The sequence below is a fragment of the Coregonus clupeaformis genome, unplaced genomic scaffold, assembly GCF_020615455.1.
Source record: "Coregonus clupeaformis isolate EN_2021a unplaced genomic scaffold, ASM2061545v1 scaf0866, whole genome shotgun sequence".
Classification (NCBI taxonomy): domain Eukaryota; kingdom Metazoa; phylum Chordata; class Actinopteri; order Salmoniformes; family Salmonidae; genus Coregonus; species Coregonus clupeaformis.
Window position 1 is genome coordinate 115,642 of NW_025534320.1, and position 23,476 is coordinate 139,117.

General features: G+C 42.8%; 1 protein-coding gene across 1 annotated transcript; it reads left to right on the plus strand.

Annotated features, from left to right (window-relative positions):
* Positions 1 to 10,277: 10,277 nt before the first annotated feature.
* LOC123485811 (pollen-specific leucine-rich repeat extensin-like protein 1) lies at positions 10,278 to 22,624 on the plus strand. Its single transcript, XM_045216938.1, has 4 exons — positions 10,278 to 10,323; positions 10,683 to 10,723; positions 13,528 to 14,353; positions 22,611 to 22,624. Exons 1-4 carry the CDS (start codon positions 10,278 to 10,280, stop codon positions 22,622 to 22,624), a joined length of 927 nt encoding a protein of 308 aa, XP_045072873.1.
* The last annotated feature ends 852 nt before the right edge of the window (positions 22,625 to 23,476 follow it).

A 23,476-nucleotide genomic window follows, 5' to 3' on the forward strand; every position in this document is an offset into this window, starting at 1 on the left:
AAATTCAACAAATAATTTAACAAGGCACACCTGTTAATTGAAATGAATCAGTGACTACCAAGATGCTGAGAGAATGCCAAGGGAAAAAAAAAAGAATAAAATATATTTCATAGTTTTGATGTTCACATTCACACTGTAGAAAAATAGTAAAAGATAAAGAATCCTTGAATGAGAGGGGTAAAGTTTTGATATATTGTATATGAAGAAATGATTAAGTATTGAATCTGCAAAATGATTTTCCTAATAAACATATAAGAATTAAGAATCTGCCTTTTGTGTGTGATATTTTCACAGGTGTGAGAGATGACGTGAGTTTAGATAATCAGGTTCGAGACCTGAAGACTTCAAGATCGTTGGCTTTTAATGAACAATTTCCAAGGATTTTGCTTAGTGGGTTATCATGGTTAATTGTATAGATAGGTTTATATGGAACTTAATATTAGCATTACACAGTTGATTAAATAATCAAAGCTTGAGTGATGAAATTAGAACGAAGTTGTGTAGTGTAGGCAAAACCAAAAAGGAAGGGGAGAAAGTGCCACGGGATGATTGAAACTAGGAACTAGAATGACTGATAAATTCAAGACAACAAACAAAAAATATATCATTAAAAAATATATATATTAAGAAATGGGAAAAATATTTGAAAGTATAATGGAGTTAAAAGGAAATCTGGCATATCTTAGAGCCCCGATTTCTCAGACCTGAAGATCACTGACAGCCAATGCATTGTTCCAACTGAGCTTGATTTTTTTCAGAGATCCCAGCTTGTCTTGAACGAAAGAAAACATTGCAGCAGTTTTGCAGGCAGCTCATATGTGAAGTTCACTCCTGAAGCATGCCTGCAAAGCAAAGCACATCATCGTTTGAGGATTTTCACCCAGTGAGGTTGTATGGCGACTCAGTGAGGGGACGGTTGCCAGGGGCCGGAAGGGTGTGACCCAGGGATGGTGTATGACAGCATATAGATTTCTAGGCAGAGTGTGTGTGTTTGTGTGTGTGTGTGTGTGTGTGTGGGGGGGGTGTGTGTGATGGGGTAGTAAGAATGAGGAGATCTGAGGTAGAGCCCGGGATAATGAGGGTGAACGCACCGATAACACACTAAACTCACACACACACACCCTTCACGCGCCTCCGTTACACAACACACACTCTGATGCCATCCTTGCCGAAAGTGTAAAAGAATTAGCCTTCAAAATCACTGACAGATGCTGTTGACATACAACACACACCCGCTAATATTGTTTTAAAAATACACCATCAAAAAACACAAACACAGTTCACCCTGTTTTAACATAGAGGTATAACACAAACAAGACGTTATAATACCAACCCAGGGTTTAATGAAGTTAAGGATCTCATGGAGAGAGAATGGAGTTTCTACAGCGGATATGAGTCAGGAGAGAGAGGGGGAAGAAAGAACAGGGAGAGAGCGAGAGAGTGCCCCTTCAGTCACCACCAGAGTTATATATTGTATAGAGAGACTATGAAGCCATGTGTGGTTTAACACACATAACCATGATAATGCTTTAGATAAATAATCATCCGAGGCAGCCATTTTAGCACTGCTGGGGGGCTACTGACAGTAAATTCAGGGGATTGGTGAATTTTAAAACAAGCTAATTTAACAGAAATACATCTTAGTTTTGAAAATGGGTTTTAAAACCGGTATCTGGCATCGCCACAAGACTGTGTTCACCCGGTGACTAAAGCCTAGGTTTGGAGCTAATACGAATCATATGAATCCCAGGTTTGGTTAATCTATCACAGGAGGTTCACAAACTATCTCTGTTACATGCCCAACAACTGCTAAACCGAACTAGAACTAGAAATAGTAATGTGAGAATTCAATTAGACTGATCTAGATTCTTAGCATACTGAATGTCTCCGGGTTGGGTGTGTGCTCTCCAGCCACATCTGATGTTGATGCGCACACTTTCAGAGAGGGAGAGAGAGGGAGGGGGTGAGCGAGAGGGGGGAGAGGGGTGAGGAGAGGGAGGGAGGGGAGAGGGGTGGAGCGAGGAGGGAGGGAGAGAGGAGAGACAGAGGGAGGGGAGAAAGAGAGGAACGAGAGATGATGGAAGAAAGATGGAGGGAAAAAGAAAGGAGAGAGAGAGAGACATAAGGAGAGAATGAAAGTAAATGTACATAGCATAATTTCACACCCAGAAGGCAATGCAGTAAATGCTCCCCCCCCTCATTTCCCTCCCCCCTGCCATTTTTAGCCCGGTTAAACACTAAGGGGGAATGATCTATAGACTGCACTGTAGGGGAAACTGGGCCAGAGCTGGGTGTGTGTATGTGGGTGGTGTGTGTGTTTGTGTGAATGTGTGTGTGTGTTTGCGTGATCGACTATAGTGAAAAATAGAGCGATTTCCCGTCTACCGACCAGGCCTAGTATGTAGTTGTATATCAGGTGGGAAATGAAGAGTCTTTCCCTTTGTAAATAACATTGAGTAAGGGGCCCCTGAGTGAATATGTGTTATTGCACCCTGCTGTTTGATCCTGTATCACCATTCTGTGTCCAGATGCGTTTGAAGGAATTGAAAGCAGTCACACTCGGAAAGAGAAAGGAAAATATTAAATGAATGTTGAGATAGATACATAAACGCCACAACAAATGTTTGTGCAAGTTAAATACCGATTGGTATTCGACTTTTGAACAAGGGCCACCTCACTGAACTCCTGCAACCACTGATCTAGGATCTGCTCATCCGCCCCAAACGAACTAACCACTGGTGGGAAAAAAAAATGAACTTAGATCGAGTGAGAGCAAACAGTTGAACCAATTCTGGTTTTTCAAGGGGGAAATAATTAGTGTGTGAGAGCGCTAGATGGTTGTCAGAAGCGGCGGAGGAAGGGAGAGAGAGGGAGAGGGAGGGGGAAGTAGGGTGGACAGACACGCTAGCCAACAGAGGGGGTGGCGTTTGATTGGTAAAACCGAGATTGAACGAACAGACCGTGGAACCAACGAAGTGCCCCTTTAAATCAGGAATACAGAGCACTCGGAGGAGAGTGGGAAATATCAGTATTTTATATGTTATCATCTTACATAACCACGTATTATTTGACGGTTATGTGGTTTGCCTTCCCTGATGTTGGCCATAGAATAGCAGGCTGAGGGAAAGAGAGAGTATGTAGAATCGGGTTTAGGCGAGAGAGGGTGGGGAGGAGAGGAACTGGGGGGAAGGGTTGACGAGAAACGATAAAACGTGGTAGCGCAAGAGATAGATATGAGAGGGAAGCAGAGATGCTCCAAAACAAGCTGGATGTTTTATTGAGGGAAGTGTAAATTTGCTTAATAGGTATTTGCAAGGCATGCATTATTTCCAACAGGCGAATAGCATAATTCTAACGAAGTAACACCATTCTAGAGATTAACTAGACTATGCAGTAGGCCTATTACGTAGTAGGCCTGTAAGCAATGTGTGTGTGTGTGTGTGTGTGTGTGTGTGTGTGGGGTGGATAAGGAAGAGGACACAGGTTCCATCCGTCAAAAATGCCTGCATTTTATTTTCAATCGGCAGAATAGGCCTACTGTGCATGCAGGGGCAATACACACACAGAGAGACCCATGAGTCATTGTTGGGAATTTACGGGTGGGTCAGCTATAGGGTCATATTGGATGCTCAGGCCATATCATTAGTCTACAGTGGAATCAATGACCGATTAATATGTGTATTGCCTAATCGGGTTAGGCTACAAGATGGTCTATAAGAACACTGCACAAGACACGGATAGTTTAACGGGCAACCGGTGGCCTATAGGCCAAGATATAAATTCTGAGGGTCGAGAAATAACTATATAGGTTGTCAAAAATGCTTAGGTACTTACCCTTTGTCTGGGAATGAGAGAATAACGTTAGGAAAGTTTGAAACTATTTGGAAAATCAACAGGGAGAAATAGTGTGGTAAAGGATGGGTAATGGATAATAGTTTGAAAAGTTGAAAGGATATGACAGCATGTATGACCGTTTTTTTGCATGCCTTATATTTTATCATGTGCATTATTTAAATGTAAAAAAATAGTTATAGCATAATAATATACACAAAACAATGCACACAAACAAATACACACACACACGACACACACACACACACACACACACACACACACACACACACACAGCCCAATAGAGACATTAATCTAAGTCTCCATAGTAGAGTAGATTACAGTAGGATTCTGAGAGAGGGAGAGAGAGCGAGAAAGAGAGTGAGAGAGAGGCCATTTTTTCTGGGGAATAGTTTGGTACAGTACTTTATTTTACAGGCCCCAGTGACAACTTGATATTTATAATGTATTGAAATAATGGTAATTTATAGGCGCTTTGATGAAGTATTAATTATATGAAGTTGAAAGGTATATGAAAAAAAAAAAGTCAAATGAATAATACTCCGGACTGCACATGTAATAGGGTATTGGAACTGACCAGTGGTATTACATTGTATGATTATCGCATTGTTGGGTTTTGAGTCTGCAAGAAAGATTTACTGTACTTGTGCATGTGAATTAAAAACTTGAATCTTGAAACTTCTATGCAGAGGTGAATTAAGAATCTGACCTGAGGTACAACACTCCTGTCAGCTGAGGACAACTCACCTGGTCAGCCCTGCCCCTGCACACACACACCTGCCCTACCTGGTACACCTGGTCTACCAACCCAACACACACCTGCCCCACCTGGTACACCTGTCTACCAACCCAACACACACCTGCCCTACCTGGTACACCTGTCTACCAACCCAACACACACCAGCCCTACCTGGTACACCTGTCTACCAACCCAACACACACCTGCCCCACCTGGTAAATCGGCCTACAACCCAACACACACTGCCCTACCTGGTACACCTGTTACCAAAAAAATAGGTAAGGTTACAACCAACACACAGTAGGCCGGCCCTTGGAAGACCCGATCGCACACCATCCGAGGTATGTGTGTGGTGGTGGTGTGGGCGTGGACACGCAAGTGTGTGTGGTGTGTGTGATTTAGACAGTGATGCACAATAAAGCCTGAGGAAAACATGTTGACTGTAGCAGAAAACCACAGGGAGTATAAAGCTTATTTTTAAATATTTCTCTCCTCCTCCCCCCCTCCCCCATCCCCCCTCTCCTCCCCTCCCCTCCCACTCCCCCTCTACCTAGTGGGGGGGTGTGTATTAATGGATCAGGATGTAACCAATAACAACATACGCCCAACAGGAAACTGGTGAAAACTAGGATGAAGGATGAACGATAATGTGTCAGTGAAAGCAAGGTATTCGCATGTAAGGAGCAATCCACTGTACCATAGCATCACAATATCCTCTCCCGCCCTCTCTCCCCTCTTGCTCCCCCTCATCCCCCCTCCCTACCCCCCCCCCCCTCTCTCTCTCTCTCTCCTCTCTCTCCTCCCCCTCCCCTCTCCCAATCATCCCCCCCTCATCTCTCCCCTCCCCCCCCCCCCCCCCCCCTCTCTCTCTCTCCTCTCTCCCCCCCCCCCTCCCTCTCATCCCCCCCTACTCCCCCCCCTTCTCTCTCTACCCCTCCCATCGCGCTCTACCCTATCCCCCCCTTCCCTCCCCCCCCCCTCCCCCCCCCCCCCCCCCAGCCCCCTCTCTCTCCCTCTCTCCAGGTGTCTAAAGCAGCAGCAGACCTGATGAGTTACTGTGAGAGCACGCCCGCAACGACACCACTCCTCGTTGGTGTCCCAACGTCAGAAAACCCTTTTCAAAGAGAAGAAACCTGCATCATCCTATAGGAACCGCCTGCCCATCACACACACACACACACACACACACACACACACACAACACACACACACACACACACACACACACACACACACACACACACACACACACACACACACACATACACCTCCCCATACACACACCCCACCGCCGACCCTGCAACAGCCAACAAGGCCCAGTCTGATATACATAGAGAACACACACACACACACACACACACACACACACACACACACACACACACACACACACACACACACACACACACACACACACACACACACACACACACACACACACACACAGAACAAAATAGCCATCAAAAGCATAAAGCACAGCTAGGGGTAGTGTCGTGTTTGCAGACACATTACACATTAGTGAGATTAGCCCGAGTTGTGTACCGAGGTGCTGAGGCGGTACTTCAACATGTAGCCCTAACTCATACTGGTTATGACTCACCCACAGAGATAGTGACACTCAACTGGAGATGGCAGATTAACTTCAAAAAAGGGGTTAGGACAATTATCTATAGGAATCTGCACAGTGCCTACATGAAGTTAGTATAGGCTGATGTATAAGAGTAATCAATGATTTATTGATTAATTGATTGATCGGTTGATTGAGAACAATTGATTGATAGAGGGGGTTGGGTGATGTGGAGTGGAGGGGTATAAGTACATGAGGGTAAGGAGGAGGTGGGGGGTGTAGGTGTGACCAATCTGGGGTAAAACCTGGGTCGATGGAAGAGTGTGTGAGACCCTCCCAGCTGGAAAGCTAGCCATTATCTGTGGAAGCTAATACAAGTCTTATGTCTCAGGATGGTTACCATCACTAAACCACCGTGTATAATGGTGTTGTTAGATATAGTGATGACTGCCAAGGCTTGCAAATATACAATGGTGATCGACCCTGAAAACCTGGTAATGGCATAATGTAATGTTTCCACGAGACATTGTGTTTTCGTGAACATGGCATTGAAACACTGAGGAGGTTGGTACATGCTGATATGTACCACTGGGTTTAAAACGATCATCTGCAATGCCACAAGACTGTGTTACTCACTGAGCTAAAGCTAGGTAAAACCACTTATAAGGTATATATAACAGTGTTATGCTTTGTGAATTGTAGTGGGTTTTTAATGCAAAATGGGAGTCGACTTGTGGAGTAAGTGTTCTCAGAAGACTATGATCAGTCTCTGTGTTTCCTCTAATGGAAAGGTAGGATTTAGGGAGGGTAATCTGATGCTAGATCTGTGTCTAAAAGGACGCGATTACACAGGCAGCTTAATTCAGAACTTTTTCATAAATCTTTTGATAATCAGATCAGCTCCTTTTCCAATAATTGGGAAAAGATAGAATTGTGAAATGTGGAAAGCACCTGATGAAACCATCTAGAGACGAATACTAGAGGTCATAGTTAAAGTGTCAAGTTTTTAAAAGAATATTTCAATTTTTAAAAATAATGTTTTTTAATTAATTATCGATTTGATATTTGTAATTATTGCCATACACATAGCATATACTGTAGGTTTATTACCCTTAACCTACACTTGAAGCAAAAGGATTAACTAAGATCTAGGATAGATTATCATCCCCAATCCAACCGAACCATAAGGGGTGTGTAGAAATATTGATTGTATCAGTGGTTAGATGCATCACTAGTTTGCCAATGAGAGCCAGCATACATCATGGGCTTTGCTTATTGGATCATCATGTATTCTATTGAGGAACAGGAGCTAATTACAAAGTGGGGTTTGTGTCCCCACCTCCCTCCACAGTCCCCCCCCCTTCTCCCAAACCAAACTGATTGTAAAAAACAAAAAGACACTAGAGAAAATTTTAAATAAAGGTGTATAAACTTTTTAGCATGTGAAGAAGTGATGACATTTTGAGAGTAGCTGTTTGGGTTTGGTTTGAGTTTTAAATGGAAGAGGTAGTAGATTATAAACAACAGGTTGTAAGATAAAACCAACCGAATTGAATAAAGTGCATCACACATTTTCCACCCCAAAAACAAAATGTGTTTTCTTGAATGTAGCCGTCGGAGAATCTTTTTCTGTGGACGACAATTTGCGAAAGTCTTCCGTCAGAATTTACTCTGTTTGTTTCCTCATGCAGCTTGAGGAAGGTGATAAAAAACACACACACACACACACACACACACACACACACACACACACACACACACACACACACACACACAATCCCCAGTGACTAAATGGGGAGCCAACCAAATTACAAAGCAGTGAAGTGGCGACTCGTAGGATAGCCTTATAAATGGACAGCATTTGAGAAAAAACCTGAAATATTAAAACACTGTCACACACACACACACACACACACACACACACAGTTTAATGTTTAAAAGGATATTTTGAGGGTAATCTGTATTTTTAATAATATTACGGAGTTATTTTGAATAGAATCGATTGATTGATTGGTGATTGATATTGATTGATGGTTCGTTGTGGTGTATTGTGTTGTACTGCTGGTTAGGACAGGAGTTTTACTGGTAGGTAGCATGGTCAGGAACAACATTCTAGCCCTAGACTTGAGAATAGTTGAGAGTATTTGAGGGAATAGTTTTAAAGAGGATAGAAAGCCTGAGAATGGAACTTTGTGGTGTTCCATTCCAATATAGTATAGGATAAGTCGTTAACTTTTTAAAGATTATGCAGGATTTGAGGAAGGAATGATCCCAATCTTACAGAGCAGAACGCTAGACCCCTAAAACTAATTTCTGGCCAGACACTGATCTCAGGTCAGTTTTACCTGGACTCATCATTGTTTTTTTCTTGTGTATGCATATAAAGAGGATGTTTACAGTCCCTTTAACTTGGTATTTGCTTAGAAATAACAGGTAAAAACATCTGCTTTCAAGGTTAAAAAGCACGGAATTACCAGGTTGAAAGTCCCAGTGTTACCACAATGTATTCAGCTGGGAAGGATGAAATAAAAGAATTTGGCTTGATAATTGAATGATCAGTTATTGATTATGAAGGAAAAATATATAATTTTTGTATCTGGTCGCTCTGAGTGTGCCATAACTCATGTTTTTTGCACACTGTTAATATTTTACAGTTAAATACCTTTACGTTAAGACTTTACTGTTAATATTTTTTGTGGATATTGCTGTTAAAAAATATAGTATTGAAAAGTAGAAACATTAATAAAAATATGATAATAACCTGCTGGCCTGCTCCTTGTCTTCTTTGCACACACACACACACACACACACACACACACACACACACACACACACACACATCCATCCACACCTGAGAATTTTACAGGTCATTTGAAAGTGACATAGAAGCTTTCAGCCAGATAGAATTAAACTCATTGTTAATTAAAAATATGTTTTATTTCAAAGAACAGCTTCTATCCTAGAGAAGCCCCGATTTCCTTACATGACTTGAGGAGGGAAGGCTACAGGCGGTGCAAGACGCACCCCTCCTCCGGGCTGCACAGCGAGGTATGCTACTAAAAAAATGCTAACCCCGCCCACCTGGCGCGCCAGCAGAGCTTATCAAGCGCACTTCTAGCGGTCTTTCCTGTATTTTAAACAAAAAGAAAGGCAAGTTGAGTGACCCAACGCAGCTTAGTTGATTTAAAAAAGGAAAGTTGAAACGCTGTTTTATATGATGGCGACGGATTTGTGGTTGATTATACCTGGATTTTGTGGTTGATTATACTTGTTGGGATTGAGCGACATGTGGCTGATTATAATTGTGATTGATTGAAGCCAGCAGCCCACTGCATTAGAAGAGTTATATTTTAACAGATCATCAGTTACAAACAGTAAGAACTTCTACCCATATTCATCATCATTACAAAAAGAAAGTGTTAAAAGAAGCAATTCTAACAGATATCTGTGTGGTAGATCTATGAAAATATGACAGGTTGTGTCACCTCTTTAATGCCTTTCGCACTCCCTCAGTGTGTGTGTTATACAGTGAGGTGAGGTTAATCAGTATGACCATGTTTATGTAATATATCTGGTTTTACTCAGTTTGGTGAATATGAGTGTGTGAGGTCAGTTGTCAGCAGAGCAGGAGAAGAAATGTGTTCGTTTGGCCATGTCAGACTCCACCGTCTACAAAGGTTTGTGGAACAATGGACTGAATTTAAATTAAATCTTTATTTGTATGACATTTTATGGGATTATTTTATTTCAGGCCAGAACTCCGTGCAGCCAGAACAAAGGATTGGTTTAGTAAAAGGTATATTCTTCTATCAAAGCCAGTGTCAGGATAAATTATCTTCACCACCACTGCAACCAACAGGGACCACTGTTCTGCTACAACAAGAGGATTGTTTTCGAGGTTAATAGTAAGGACTAGCCCAGACTAACCAGGAGATCAACGATGATAAGGTTTCTCAAGCATCTCTGACCAGAGAGAAAAGCCACTGGGTGTCAGAACCAAGGCGAGTACGGTTTCACAGATGGAAACCATGGTCTTAATGTTGGTGTCTTGTGGTTTCTTATAATAAACGCACACAGTTGTTGCAGGGAACAGCTACACCTTTGAAGCAGAAGAGATGCATGGCAATGAGGCAGCTGACAGAGTGTGAGGTGTACAGAGTGGAAGGTGAGTGGTTTTTATAGCCCTACTCCTTAGGGCACTACGATTGGATACATGTAACCAATATGGCAAAATATTTAACAGTCAGAAGGGCAAGGTGAAGCAATTAGTATTGATTAAATCTGATTGTTTTGTTGTTTGTCTCAACTTTGGCAGACTGTGGAGGCTTTCTGAGACTCCTTGGAGGAAAATTGACTGGGAAGGATATGGGTATGTTAAATCTCAAAAGTGGTACAAAAATCATAAACTTGAACTACTGATGCATCTAGTACTACTTTGCTGTTCATCAACATACTTCAATTAATTAATCAATCAAGTTATCACCCATCTCTCTTCCTTTCTCCATCCCCTCCATCCATCTCTAGCACCAAGGAGGATGGACTATATCAAGAACTATAAGCCTGAGGTAAAGTGGTAGGCAGAGTGGGGGTCGGGGTGGCAAGCCAGCTTCTTCAACTCATCAACTCTGTTCAAGACATGTTACCGGGCAGGTAACACCGGAGCGAGGTAACAGCCTCACCACACAGGTACTGGTGTGGTGCATGAGTGTGTGTGTGGTTGTGGCTTAAAGATGCAGTCCGGGATTTAAAGGGCAATTACCCACTTTACCTCAAAAATCTCCACTCCATATCAGTGTCTACGTATGGGAAAATGGGTGTTTTGTGATCTGTGGTTAGAAAGATTAAATAAATGTTAAAAAAATACTTCTCTGTGACATCACAGAGTAGATATAAGTTAAAAAACACAGTGATTTTAAAATGCAATGAGTTTATAGCCAGAGGGAGGGATTTTCTTGCTCTTCACGTCACCACAAATCTCAAGTGTTTGATAATCACTATATATTTTTGTACTTTTGATGAAATATTATATATATATATATATAATATATATATATATATATATAAAAAGGGGAGAAAAGTATTTGATACACTGCCATTTGAGGTTTTCCTACTTACAAAGATGTAGAGGTCTGTAAATATAGGTACATTAAACTGTGAGAGACGAATCTAAAACAAATCAGAAAATCACATGTATGATTTTTAAGTAATTATTGCAATGATGAATAAGTATGATAATAGAAAAGCAGAACTTGAATATTTGGTACAGAAACCTTTGTTTGCAATTACAGAATATGGTTTTCTAGGTTTGACAGGTTGCACACACTGCAGCAGGGATGCCACTCCCATAAGACTCTAGATCCCAGTCTCGGGGCTGTCTGGGAATACAGACTTTCAGCCCCTCCAAAGATTTTCTATTGGGCTCAGGTCTGGAGATCTGGCTAGGCCACTCAGGACCTTGAGATGCACGGAGCCACTCAGCTGCCCTGGCTGTGGGTTTTGGGTGTGTCATGCGGGAAGATCCAGCCACGACTCATCTCAATGTTTACTGAGGGAAGGAGGTTGTTGGCCACACATGGCCCCATCCATCCTCCCCTCAATACGGGCAGGCGGCCCTGTCCCCCTTTGCAGAAAAGCATCCCCCAAAGTAATGATGTTTCACCTCCATGCTTCACATTTGGGATGGTGTTTTGGGGTTGTAATCCTCTTCTTCCTCCAAACACGGCAGAGTGGAGTTTAGGACCAAAAAGCTCTAATTTTTGTCTATCAGACCACATGACCTTCTCCCATTCCTCCTCTGGATCATCAGATGGCTCATTGGCAAACTTCAGACGGGCCTGGAGCATGCGCGGCTTGAGCAGGGGGGACCTTGGGGGCTGCAGGATTTAATCATGACGGGTAGGGTGTTACTAATGGTTTTCCTTGAGACTGTGGTCCCAGCTCTCTTCAGGTCATTGACCAGGTCTGCGGTAGTTTGGGTGATCCTCACCTTCCTCATGACATTTTACATTTAATTTATCATTTAGGAGACGCCCTTATCCAGAGCGACTTACAAATTGGTGCATTCACCTTATAGCCAGTGGGTAACCACTTTAAATGTTTTTTTGTTTTTTGTGTGTATTTTTTTTTTGGGGGTGGGGGGGTAGAAGGATTAATTATTATCCCAGGTATTCCCTAAAGAGGTGGGGTTTTAAATGTCTCCGGAAGGTGAGTGAGTGACCGCTGTCTGGCGCGGGAGGGAGCTTGTCTCCACCATTGGGGTGCCAGAGCAGCGAACAGTTTTGACTGGGCTGAGCGGGAACTGTGCTTCAGCAGAGGTAGGGAGCCAGCAGGCCAGAGGTGGATGAACGCAATGCCCCGCTTGGGTGTAGGGATGATCAGAGCCTGAAGGTACGGAGGTGCCGCCTCACAGCCCCGTAGGCAAGCACCATGGGCTTGTAGCAGATGGGAGCTTCAACTGAAGCCAGAGGAGGTGGAAGAGCGGGTGAGGAGAGAACTTGGAAGGTTGAACACCAGACGGGTGGGCATTCTGGATGACCATTGATGCCCCACGAGAGGTGAGATCTTGCATGGAGACCCCAGACCGAGGGTGATGACGTTTTGAACTCTTCCATTTTCTAATTATTGCGCCAACAGTTGTTGCCTTCTCACCAAGCTGCTTGCCCTATTGTCTGTAGCCCATCCCAGCGCTTGTGCAGGTCTAAATTTTATCCTGATGCCCTTACACAGCTCTCTGGTTTGGCCATTGTGGAGAGGTTGGAGTGTTTGATTGAGGTGTGGACAGTGACTTTTATACAGTAACAGTTAAACAGTGAGTTAATAAGGTAATGAGTGGAGAACAGGAGGGTTCTTAAAGAAAAAACTAACAGGTCTGTGAGAGGGAACTTTTATGGTTGGTAGTGTGATCAAATACTTTTGTAGCAATAAAATGAAATTAATTACTTAAAAAATCATAATGTGATTTTTGGAATTTTGTTTTAGATTCCGCCTCTCACAGTTGAAGTGTACCTATGATAAAAAATTACAGACCCTCTACATGCTTTGTAAGTAGGGAAAACCTGCAAAATCGGCAGTGTATCAAATACTTGTTCTCCCCACTGTATATATATTGCATTTTTAAACATACAATCCATCTGCAGGGAAGCTGCTCAACATTTACATTAGTTCAGTCATCTAGCAGACACTCCATCAGAGTGACCACAGGACAACCAGGGTCAAGCGCCCGGAAGGGACATAACAGATCACCAAGGAACGGGACCCAAAGGACCCTCGGCACTGGGTCAAGCTCCCAACCGCCAGGCCACCAACCATCCAAGACCCTCCCACAGTTCCCCCCGAGAACTGCCCTCAACCATCCAAGACCCCCCCATAGTCCCCCCGAGAGCTGCCCCCCAACCATCCAAGACCTCCCACAGTCCCCCCCGAGAGGACATCAAGATCTTACCACAGTCCCCCCCGAGAGCTGCCCCCCAACCATCCAAGACCCCTCCCACAGTCCCCCCGAGAGCTGCCCCTCAACCATCCAAGACCCTCCCACAGTCCCCGAGAGCTGCCCCCCAACCATCCAATACCCTCACAGTCCCCAAGAGAGCAACCCTCAACCATCAAAGACCCTCCCACAGTCCCCCGAGAGCGGGCCCCCAACCATCAAGACCCTCCCACAGTCCCCCGAGAGCTGCCCCTCAACCATCAAGACCCTCCACAGTCCCCCCATGCCCCTCAACCATCCAAGACCTTACACAGTCCCCCCGAGAGCTGCCCCCCAACCATCCAAGACCCCCCCACAATCCCCCCGAGAGCTGCCCCCCCAACCATCCAAGACCCTCGCACAGTCCCCCCCGAGAGCTGCCCCTCAACCATCCAAGACCCTCCCATAGTCCCCAAGAGGAGCTACCCTCAACCATCCAAGACCCTCCCACAGTCCCCCCGAGAGTCGCCCTCAACCATCCAAGACCCTCCCCACAGTCCCCCCGAGAGCTGCCCCCTCAACCATCCAAGAACCTCCCACAGTCCCCCCGAGAGCTGCCCTCAACCATCCAAGACCCCCCCACAGTCCCCCCGAGAGCCGCCCCTCAACCATCCAAGACCCTCCCACAGTCCCCCCGAGAGCTGCCCCCTTAACCATCCAAGACCCTCCCACAGTCCCCCCGAGAAGCTGCCCCCCCAACATCCAAGACCACCCCCACTGGATAGAACAAGTAGAACTTTTAACTTTCTATTTTTTTCTAAAAACGAAGAAATGCGTTGTTGTCAGATATGGAGATAATGAACATGAGGTTGAAAAGCGGTGGAATTGCTCTTTAAGCACTTAAAAACATATTGTATGTTGTGCAACATTTAGGGACATTTTTGGCTGTGAACAATTTCAAAATCACGGTAAAAAACCTCTGGAGCATAATTGTAGGACTTAAACAACTCTCTCTCTGTAGTTCCGTACTCTACAGCATCAAGGCAGAGCAGGGTGGGAAGGCTCTCCCTCTGGTCCTATGTGACACCATGGGCCTGGAGGAAGGAACCAGCGAAGCTGAAAGATGAATACAATCCTGAAGGGACGAGAAGACGGTACAGGTGAGTAAAACTGGAAAATGGTAGCAGTGGTGGCTGGTGGAGGAAGATAGAATGAATAGAAATGTATCAAAAAGATGATTTCATATGTTTGATACCAATCATTCCAGGCATTACAATGAGCCTGTCCTCCGACTTAAAGTAGCACCAGCCTAGGTAGGAAAAGCATGTGGTGATAGTAGAATAGCAGTAGAGTAGCAGTATACAGTGTATTCAGAATGTATTCAGACCTCTTGACTTTTACCACATTTTGTTAGGCTAAATTCTAAAATGATAAATTGTTTTTTTTTCAATGCACACAAACCCCATAATGACAAAGCAAAAACAAATCTTTAGAAATGTTTGCAAATGGATAACAATAAAAAACTGAAATATCACATTTACATAAGTATTAGAACCTTATCAGTACTTTGTTGAAGCACCTTTGGCAGTGATTAAGCTGAGTCTTTTGGTATGACCTACAAGCTGGACAGATTTGGGGAGTTTCCATTCTTCTCTGCAGATCCCTCAAGCTCTGTCAGGTTCGATGAGGAGCGTTGCTGCACAGCTATTTTCAGGTGAGATGTTCGATCGGGTTATGTCCAGGCTTTTGGCATGGGACACTCAAGACATCAGAGACTTGTCCCGAAGCCACTCCTGCATTGTTTGGCTGTGTGCTTAGGGTCGTTGTCCTGCTGGAAGGTGAACCTTTTCCCAGTCTGAGGTCTGAGCGTTGAGCAGGGTTATCAAGGATCTCTGTACTTTGGTCCGCTCATCTTTGCCTTGATCCTGACAGTCTCCCAGTCCCTGCCGCTGAAAAAATCCCCACAGATGAGTGCCACCACCATGCTTCCCCGTAGGGATGGTGCAGGATTCTTCAGACGGAGTTGGATTCAGGCCAAAGAGTTAATTCACTCAGACCAGAGAATCTTGTTTTCATGGTCTGAGAGCCTTTAGGTGCCTTTTGGCAAACTCCAAGCGGGCTGTCATGTGCCCTTTATTGAGGAGTGGTTGTCTGGGCCACTGTGGAGGAAATTGATATCATTACATACTATACTGTTTAATTAGACATATATGCTGTAAAGATTATTGTTATATTTAGTATTATTTATGATACAAATTGTATGTGATAAATCGAGGACAATTTATAGTAGTGAGACCGCAGGATGTGAGTGTTAAATGAGGAATTAGTAGTGGAAATTGCAGGGAGGAAAGAGAATGGTGGCGATACAACTCGTTCAGGGCTGTTCCGCACATCTGCTAACTGTCACATAGATACGAGGATATACTTTCTATAAAAGAGAGAGACCACTCTGTTCATTGAGCTTTTCAACCATGAAACCATTTGAGTGGTTGTTGATTGCTTCATTTTTGCAAATCTTATAATAAAGTTGTTGCTTGGAAAGAATCTGCAGTCGCTCTTCCAATATAATTTCTACAGTGCCACTCTACCATAAAGGCCTGATTCGGGGAGTGCTGCAGAGATGGTTGTCCTTTGGAAGGTTCTCCATTTCAAAGAGGAATCAAGAGCTCTGTCAGAGTGACATCGGTTCTTGGTCACCCTCCCGGGGACAAAGGCCCTCTCCTCGATAGCTCAGTTTGGCCGGGCGAGCTCTAGGAAGAGTTTGTGGTTAGACTTTAATTTAAGAATGATGGAGGCCACTGTGGTCTTGGGGACCTTCAATGCTACAGAAATGTTTTGGTACCCTTCCCAGACCGTGCGAACAATCCTGCGGAGCTCTCAGAAATTCCCGACCCATGGGTTGGTTTTGCTCTGAATGCACTGTCAACTGTGGGACCTTATATAGACAGATGTGTGCCTTAACAAATCATGTCAACATTTGAATTTAACAGTATCAATCCATGTAGAAACATAAGGATGAAAGGAAAAGGATGCACCTGAGCTAATGATCTCATAGAAAGGGTTGAATATTATGTAAATAAGGTATTTCTGTTTTTTATTTTAAATAAATTAGAAAACATTTCTAAAAAGCTGTTTTCGCTTTGTCATTATGGGGTATGGTGTGTAGATTGTTGAGTGGGAAAAAAATATTTAATCATATTTAGAACAAGGCTGTAAGGAACATAACGTGGAAAAGTAAGGTGTAAATCCGAAGGAGTCTTTATCTTGGAGGGCTGATGGTTTTCCCCCCAGTTAACCGGCAGTTGTCAGGGATGGTGGTGGGTATGTAAGTCGCCCAGCCTGAAGGACATGATCCACTGTGTGGTCTACGTACTGAGCCTGCAAGGTACTTCTGCTCTCTGCCAAGATGGTGGACAAGCCTCGACGCCATCCGCAAGGGGACTCCACAAGCTGGGTAAGGAAGGAAGTGAGGTGTTTGGTGTCTGTGCGTGTCTGTGCAGTGTGTGTGTTAACATGGTTTTTTGTGTCACTAGGTGTTCCCAGCTGGTCCTGCTTACTAAGGTGGATGAGGCTGTCCCCCCCAGGGAGAGAAGACCTGACTAACGCTACCAGCCATACATAGAGAGGATGGAGAGTGCATGGCTGAGTTGGAATGAATCAAATTCACACATAGTAACAGACAAGTAACATAGGGTGTGTGTGTGTGTGTGTGTGCGAGTGTGCTATATGCCGTGTGTGTGTGTGTGTTGTTTTAGAGAGGAGTGTTTGTATGGGTGCCAGTGGTGTTGCAGTGAAGAACTACAGTGGAGTTTGAGTGGACATCCACACAGACATCCCCCTGCTTACTGCCGTGGTCAGATGTGCCACACTGGGACCGACTACTTTGATGATCAGTGGAGAAGTGATGAAGGGTAGGTGTGTAGATTGAATATTGTGACCTCAATGAAGTTAAGGTTAGGATAGGGCAATACACTGATCCTAGATGTGTTTAAATGGTAACTTTTAGTTATTGCTTTATAAACCTTTTTATTTAATTCTCCGAGGCTATTCCATTCTGACTTTCCCAGTTAGAATTTTCACTGAGTATAGAAAACATTAGGAACACCTTCTAATATTGATGTTTTGGGTGGGGGACCTTTTGATACACATGGGAAACTGCTGAGTGTGAAAACCCACTGCGAGTTTGACACAAACCGGTGTGTGGCACCTACTACCATACCTCATTAAAGGCACTTAAATATTGTTTTCCCATTACCTGAATGGCACACATAAAATATGTAATGTATCAAGGCTTAAAAATCATCTTTAACTGCTCCTCCCCTTCATCTACACTGATTGAAGTGGATTTAAAAAGTGAATCAATAAGGGATCATAGCTTTCACCTGGATTCACCTGGTCAGTCTGTCATGGAAAGAGGTGTTTTAATGTTTTGTTACTCAGGATATTGTAATTAAATACAATATGTGATGTAGTAAGGTTGTTTAAACACATCTCTGCAGAGTCTGTGATGCTATTGGTCAGATAAGACATCAACTGTATATGCTCATTGTACTTTTGTCAATACAGTATTTTCATATAACAACACTAATACTGAATAAATATCGTAATATCTAGGGCCTGACTCACTCAGACTTGCTCTCTACAGTTGTCAAACTTTCAGAAAGAAGAGAGATATCAACATAAGACTCATGTAGAGATGCAGCCTGGCACAGACAGTGAGAGACATCCAACATAAGACTCATGTGAGAGATGCAGCCTGGTACAAACAGCAAAAATTTTACAACAATCATTGAGTTAAAGCAGAAGAGTAAATCATTTTAACTAAATATTAAAGGATCTATGGTAAAAACATTAACCAGTAAACAAAATGCTGATAATGTCTTGAATAATGAAAGTAGGTGATGGAGGATTTTATCTTGTGAAGAGACATGAAAATGATTGTTTAGTGTATAAATAATCCTTTCCGCCTGTGCTTGGTAAAGATATGAGGGGGTCGACATGAAATGGAGAACACCCAGAATATGTCTATAAGTTAAGATATAAGATGGTTGAGCACATGCCGGAACAACCCATGCAAATTGTAAGGGGTATATAAAGGATTAACGGGACTGCCCGGGAACTCACTTCAGACCGGTCACCATGATCTAAGTTGACGAGACATCCAGCTTGTGTTAATAAAAATGATTCATTGAATATTGACTTTGAGTGTCCCTGTGTTGAATTTCCACAACAGTAGTATTTAGAAGCTGGGGAACCGGACTATAGATGCGGGTGCCCCACCTCTGGCTGACCTGGCGGAGTACAGTGAGCTACCCAATCATCTGGACCTTATTAACATGGCGGAAAGAAGTTTTAGAGAAGATAGAACAGACCAACAACATATAGATGCACGAAACCATACTCTGGTCGCATTACTACATCTTACCAGGAAATATAGGTAGTAAACAATCTCTTTGGAGTATGTAATCCACACCAATAATTTGATATTAAATGATTATGGCAGTAGGCTGATTACGTAATAGTATGTAAACACCTTAATCTCGCTTATCTTAACTAGGCGTAAAGGTCAAAATCGGAGTAAGCAAACACCTTAATCGCTCCAGTGATGTATTGCGATCGTGTGTATGTGCTAGCAACAGACGAGCGATCCCTCCGCTTGAGTGGGAGAGTGAAGTGAGTTTGGAACAACGAATGTATAGCCTTAAGTAGTTTTACATAAAATTTAATGTCGAACTCAGAATCAAATATTTTCCCCAAAAAGAACATGGTTGCTGTGGAGATGTATTTTGATTGGCAACTTTTCTGCATTATAGTGTGATACATATTGATATAGATGTGTATGTAAAAGGATATAAATATATTTAGGAAAGCAAGTAAACATTTTAAATCAAATTATTAAATTAATTGACTATCCACAATAACCGCATTATTGTGTGCATGTAACAGTATTGTCTGTGACTAGGTTTGAAGGGCGGGGGGCCGTCACCCTCTGGCTGATTTTTCGAAGAAAGACATAGTAAAATTTAGAGCACTGAGCAGCAGGATATCAGTGTTGATCAGATAACTCCTGGCTGAGTTCTTCACTGGCTGAATACAAGACACAGGAATGCTAGGGGCGACTCAACTCTGGGTCTGAAAAGCACACACAAACACATTTAGGAATTACCTTAAGGAATATTTCACCCAAATTACAAAATGACACATTGGTTTCCTAACCTGTAAGCAGTCTATGGACAAGGTATGGCAGCAATCGACGCATTGGATTTCTGGCGAGGTTTTGATTGCTCTTCTGGCGGATAGGCAGCCAACTTATCCACCATCTTAGAGACATCAGAGAAACTGCTGGCGCCCACCACGCCCTCCACACAGGGATTGGTGTTGAGTTGATGTGCTTGCGATTTCAGATACATCCGGCAAGGTTAAACGAAATGACAAATCAGAGACAGAATTATGAGTAGGGATCTTCCAGAACTGGCCTCCAACGTCTCGAGGGTGAGCTGAACTTGGTAAATATGAAAGCCTGACATCTTGCTACTTTTGCTGTCAGAACTTTCTCAAGTTTCTTCTATTGTGAAAGGCAATACAACCACAGGATATCCAGGCAGTGTGGGTTTGGATCAGTTATGGTATATTGTAGCATGACGATTGTGCTTTGACATTCATAATGCTTGGGTCTAATCGATCAGTTTTATGACATTCAACAAAAAGATAAAAATTACAACCGTGTGTTGTGCCTCTACATAGGTATCCGTCTGAAGTGGCGTATAAGCGATATGACAGTCAAACCCCCCACAGCCCCCCCAGGCCCATGGTGTCACAGAGGACCTGGGGTAGAGGGTTACGCCTTTCTGATTTAATGGAGAAGGTACGGAACATGGAAAGACAAGATAGTAGCACATAAAATGTTGCTTTCAGACACACACACACACACACACACACACACACACACACACACACACACACACACAAAGACACACACACAGAGACACACACACAGCACCGTACCTGTGTGGTGAGGCTTTGTCTGCACTGCGAGCGATGGGCTCGGCATGTTTCCTCTGAAGAGAAAGAGTTGATGGAATTGAAGAAGCTGGACTTGCCGGCCCCGACGGACTCACGAACAGAATCTCATGGCCTGAACCACTGACTTTGCCTCAGGCCATAGTTCTGGATGGTCTCCTTCAACTGTTTTATTCCTACAACTTTCACATAATAACCGAATTGCTATATTTTTGGTATGTGGTGTACAGGATGTGGGGGGATGTTAAAGACAGTAATACTTAAGATGTCAAAGTGGTTTTTTGAAAGGTTGTAAATTAATCGTTCATTACATTAAAAAAGTAGAAAAAGTAGTCGCTATAAAGGAAGTAGGGTACATGTGAAATGTGTCTAGGTGACTGTCACTCACCCTCCACTCTGTAGACCTCACACTCGTGTCAACACCAGGTTGTTGGCATACATCTCTGCAGCATTGACTTTGTAATGATTTTGGGATAAAACTGACTGTGCTTGATTGCAATTCAGAAACCATAAGGCACCAAATATTAGGCTGCATTGGGAAACAGTACTGGCCATTGGTATGGAACACGCAGTGGCTTTTCTCTCTGGTAGACATGCTGTAGAGAAAAGGGCTTATAATCGTGGATACTGTCAGTCTCGGCATAGTCCTGACTGATGTAACCTCCGAAAACAAACCCAGTCTTTTTGTAGGACACAAGTATGGTGGGTCTGCAGGTTGCAGTGGTTAGGAAAGAAGCGATAGAGGGAAGGTTTGAATAGAATGGAATCAAATAGAATGTACAAATTAGCATATTCTTTTTATTACTTTGAAGTTTAGTTTGAACATTTATGTTTTTTTATTGTAACAGAAAAGTAATTAGGTTTTTAATGACAACTTGTAAAAGCGATTAATGCTGAAAGAACAATAAACTAAAAAATAGAATAGAATGGTACTTTATTATTTAGTAAACAATACATTAAGTCAACTTTGAGAACAAAAATTCATTAACAAGCAACAGACTGGACCTCACAGCACTGACACTCATGAGTCGAAAAGGGAAATGATATGAAAACCTGGTAGGAAACACAAGCAAAAATAAAAAAAATAAAAAACACTGAACAAAAACATAAACGCAACATGTAAAGTGGGTTTCGATGAGCTGAAGTGAAAAGATCCGAGAAATGTTCCATATGCCAAAAAAGCTTATTTTATCAATTATTTTGCAGCACATGTTTACATTAGTGAGATTTTTCTTTGACAAGATAATCCATGACCTGACAGTGTGGCATATCAAGGAAGCTGGATTAAACTGTACGATCATTACACAGGTGCACCTTGAGCTGGGGACAATAAAAGGCACTCTAAAATGAAGCGTGGTACACAACACAATGCCACAGATGTTCAAGTTTTGAGGTAGCTTGCAATGGACTGTGACTGCAGTGAAGTCAATAGTGCCAGAAAATGTAATGTTATTTCTCTAATAGGCCGTCCAACCGCAGACCACATGTATGGCACTCGTGTGGGCATGGTTGGCTGATGTAAGTGAGAACATAGGCCATGGAGGGGGTTGTGGTATGGACAGGCATAAAATAGGAATGACACAAGATTTATGATGGAATTTGAATGCACAGAGATACATGACGAGATCCTGAGGCTCATTGCCATCACCTCATGTTTCAACATGATAATGCTGGAGTTGGCCCCGCCGCCGAAACAGCCTCCACTCTTTGGGAAAGTACTAGATGTTGGAACATTGCTGCAGGGACTTGTTCCCCCATTTGTGATGTGAGGGCCACTTGGAGCTTTTAGATTACTGCACAATAACAGCACTTACATGACGGGCAGCTTAGAGGGCAGAAATTTGATGAACTGACTTGTTGGAAAAGTGGATCCATGAACTAATGTATGAATTAATGCAATTTTAATTTTGTGTAAATCGGCAGCCTGGCAACCCATCCCCATGGGACCAATTGACACATAAACAAACATTACAATAATTCACTGTGATAATTCAGTGATAATTTTCTCTCCGGTGTTTTTTCTGCAGATGCGATCGCATAAAGAGTAAAAACAAAAGTAAAAAATATTGAATAATAATAGTTAATAAGTTATCCAAACAGTAAAAGTTGAAGGGAAGTAATAACTTAGGTTGGAGTCATTAAAACTCGCTTTTCAACCACTCCACACATTTCTTGTTAACAAACTATAGTTTTGGCAAGTGGGACATTACTTTGGTGCATGAAATTTTCCAACAATTGTTTACAGACAGATTATTTCACTTATATCACAATTCAGGGGATCAGAAGTTTACATACACTCAAGTTGACTGTGCCCCTTTAAAAAATGAAAATAGAAAATGATATGGCTTAGAAGTGACAGTAATTGGCATCATTTTAGTCAATTGGAGGTGTACGGATGATTTAAGGATTCAAAGAGTGATTGGAATCATGGGAAAATAAAAGAAACTACCAAGACAGAGAAAAAATGCAGACTCCACAAGTCTGGTATCCTTGGGAGCAATTTCCAAACGCCTGAAGGTAACATATATGTAAAACAATATAGAAATTATAAAACATGGGACCACGCAGCCATCATACGAGAAGGCCGTCTCCTAGAGATAAATTGGTGGAATAGGTAAAATCCCAGAACTACAGCGAAGGAACCTTTTGAAGATGCTGGAGGAAACAAAAAAAATACAGAAAACAAGTTATATGAATAACCTGGAAAGGCGCTCAGCAAGGAAGAGAAACCACTGCTCCAAACCGCCATAAAAGACAGACTACAGTTGGCAACCGCACATGGGGACAATAGGTCTTATTGGAGAAATGTTCTGGTCTGATGAAACAAAAAATAGAACTGTTTGGCATAATGACCATCGTATGTTTGGAGGAAAAAGGAGGTGTTGCAAGTGAA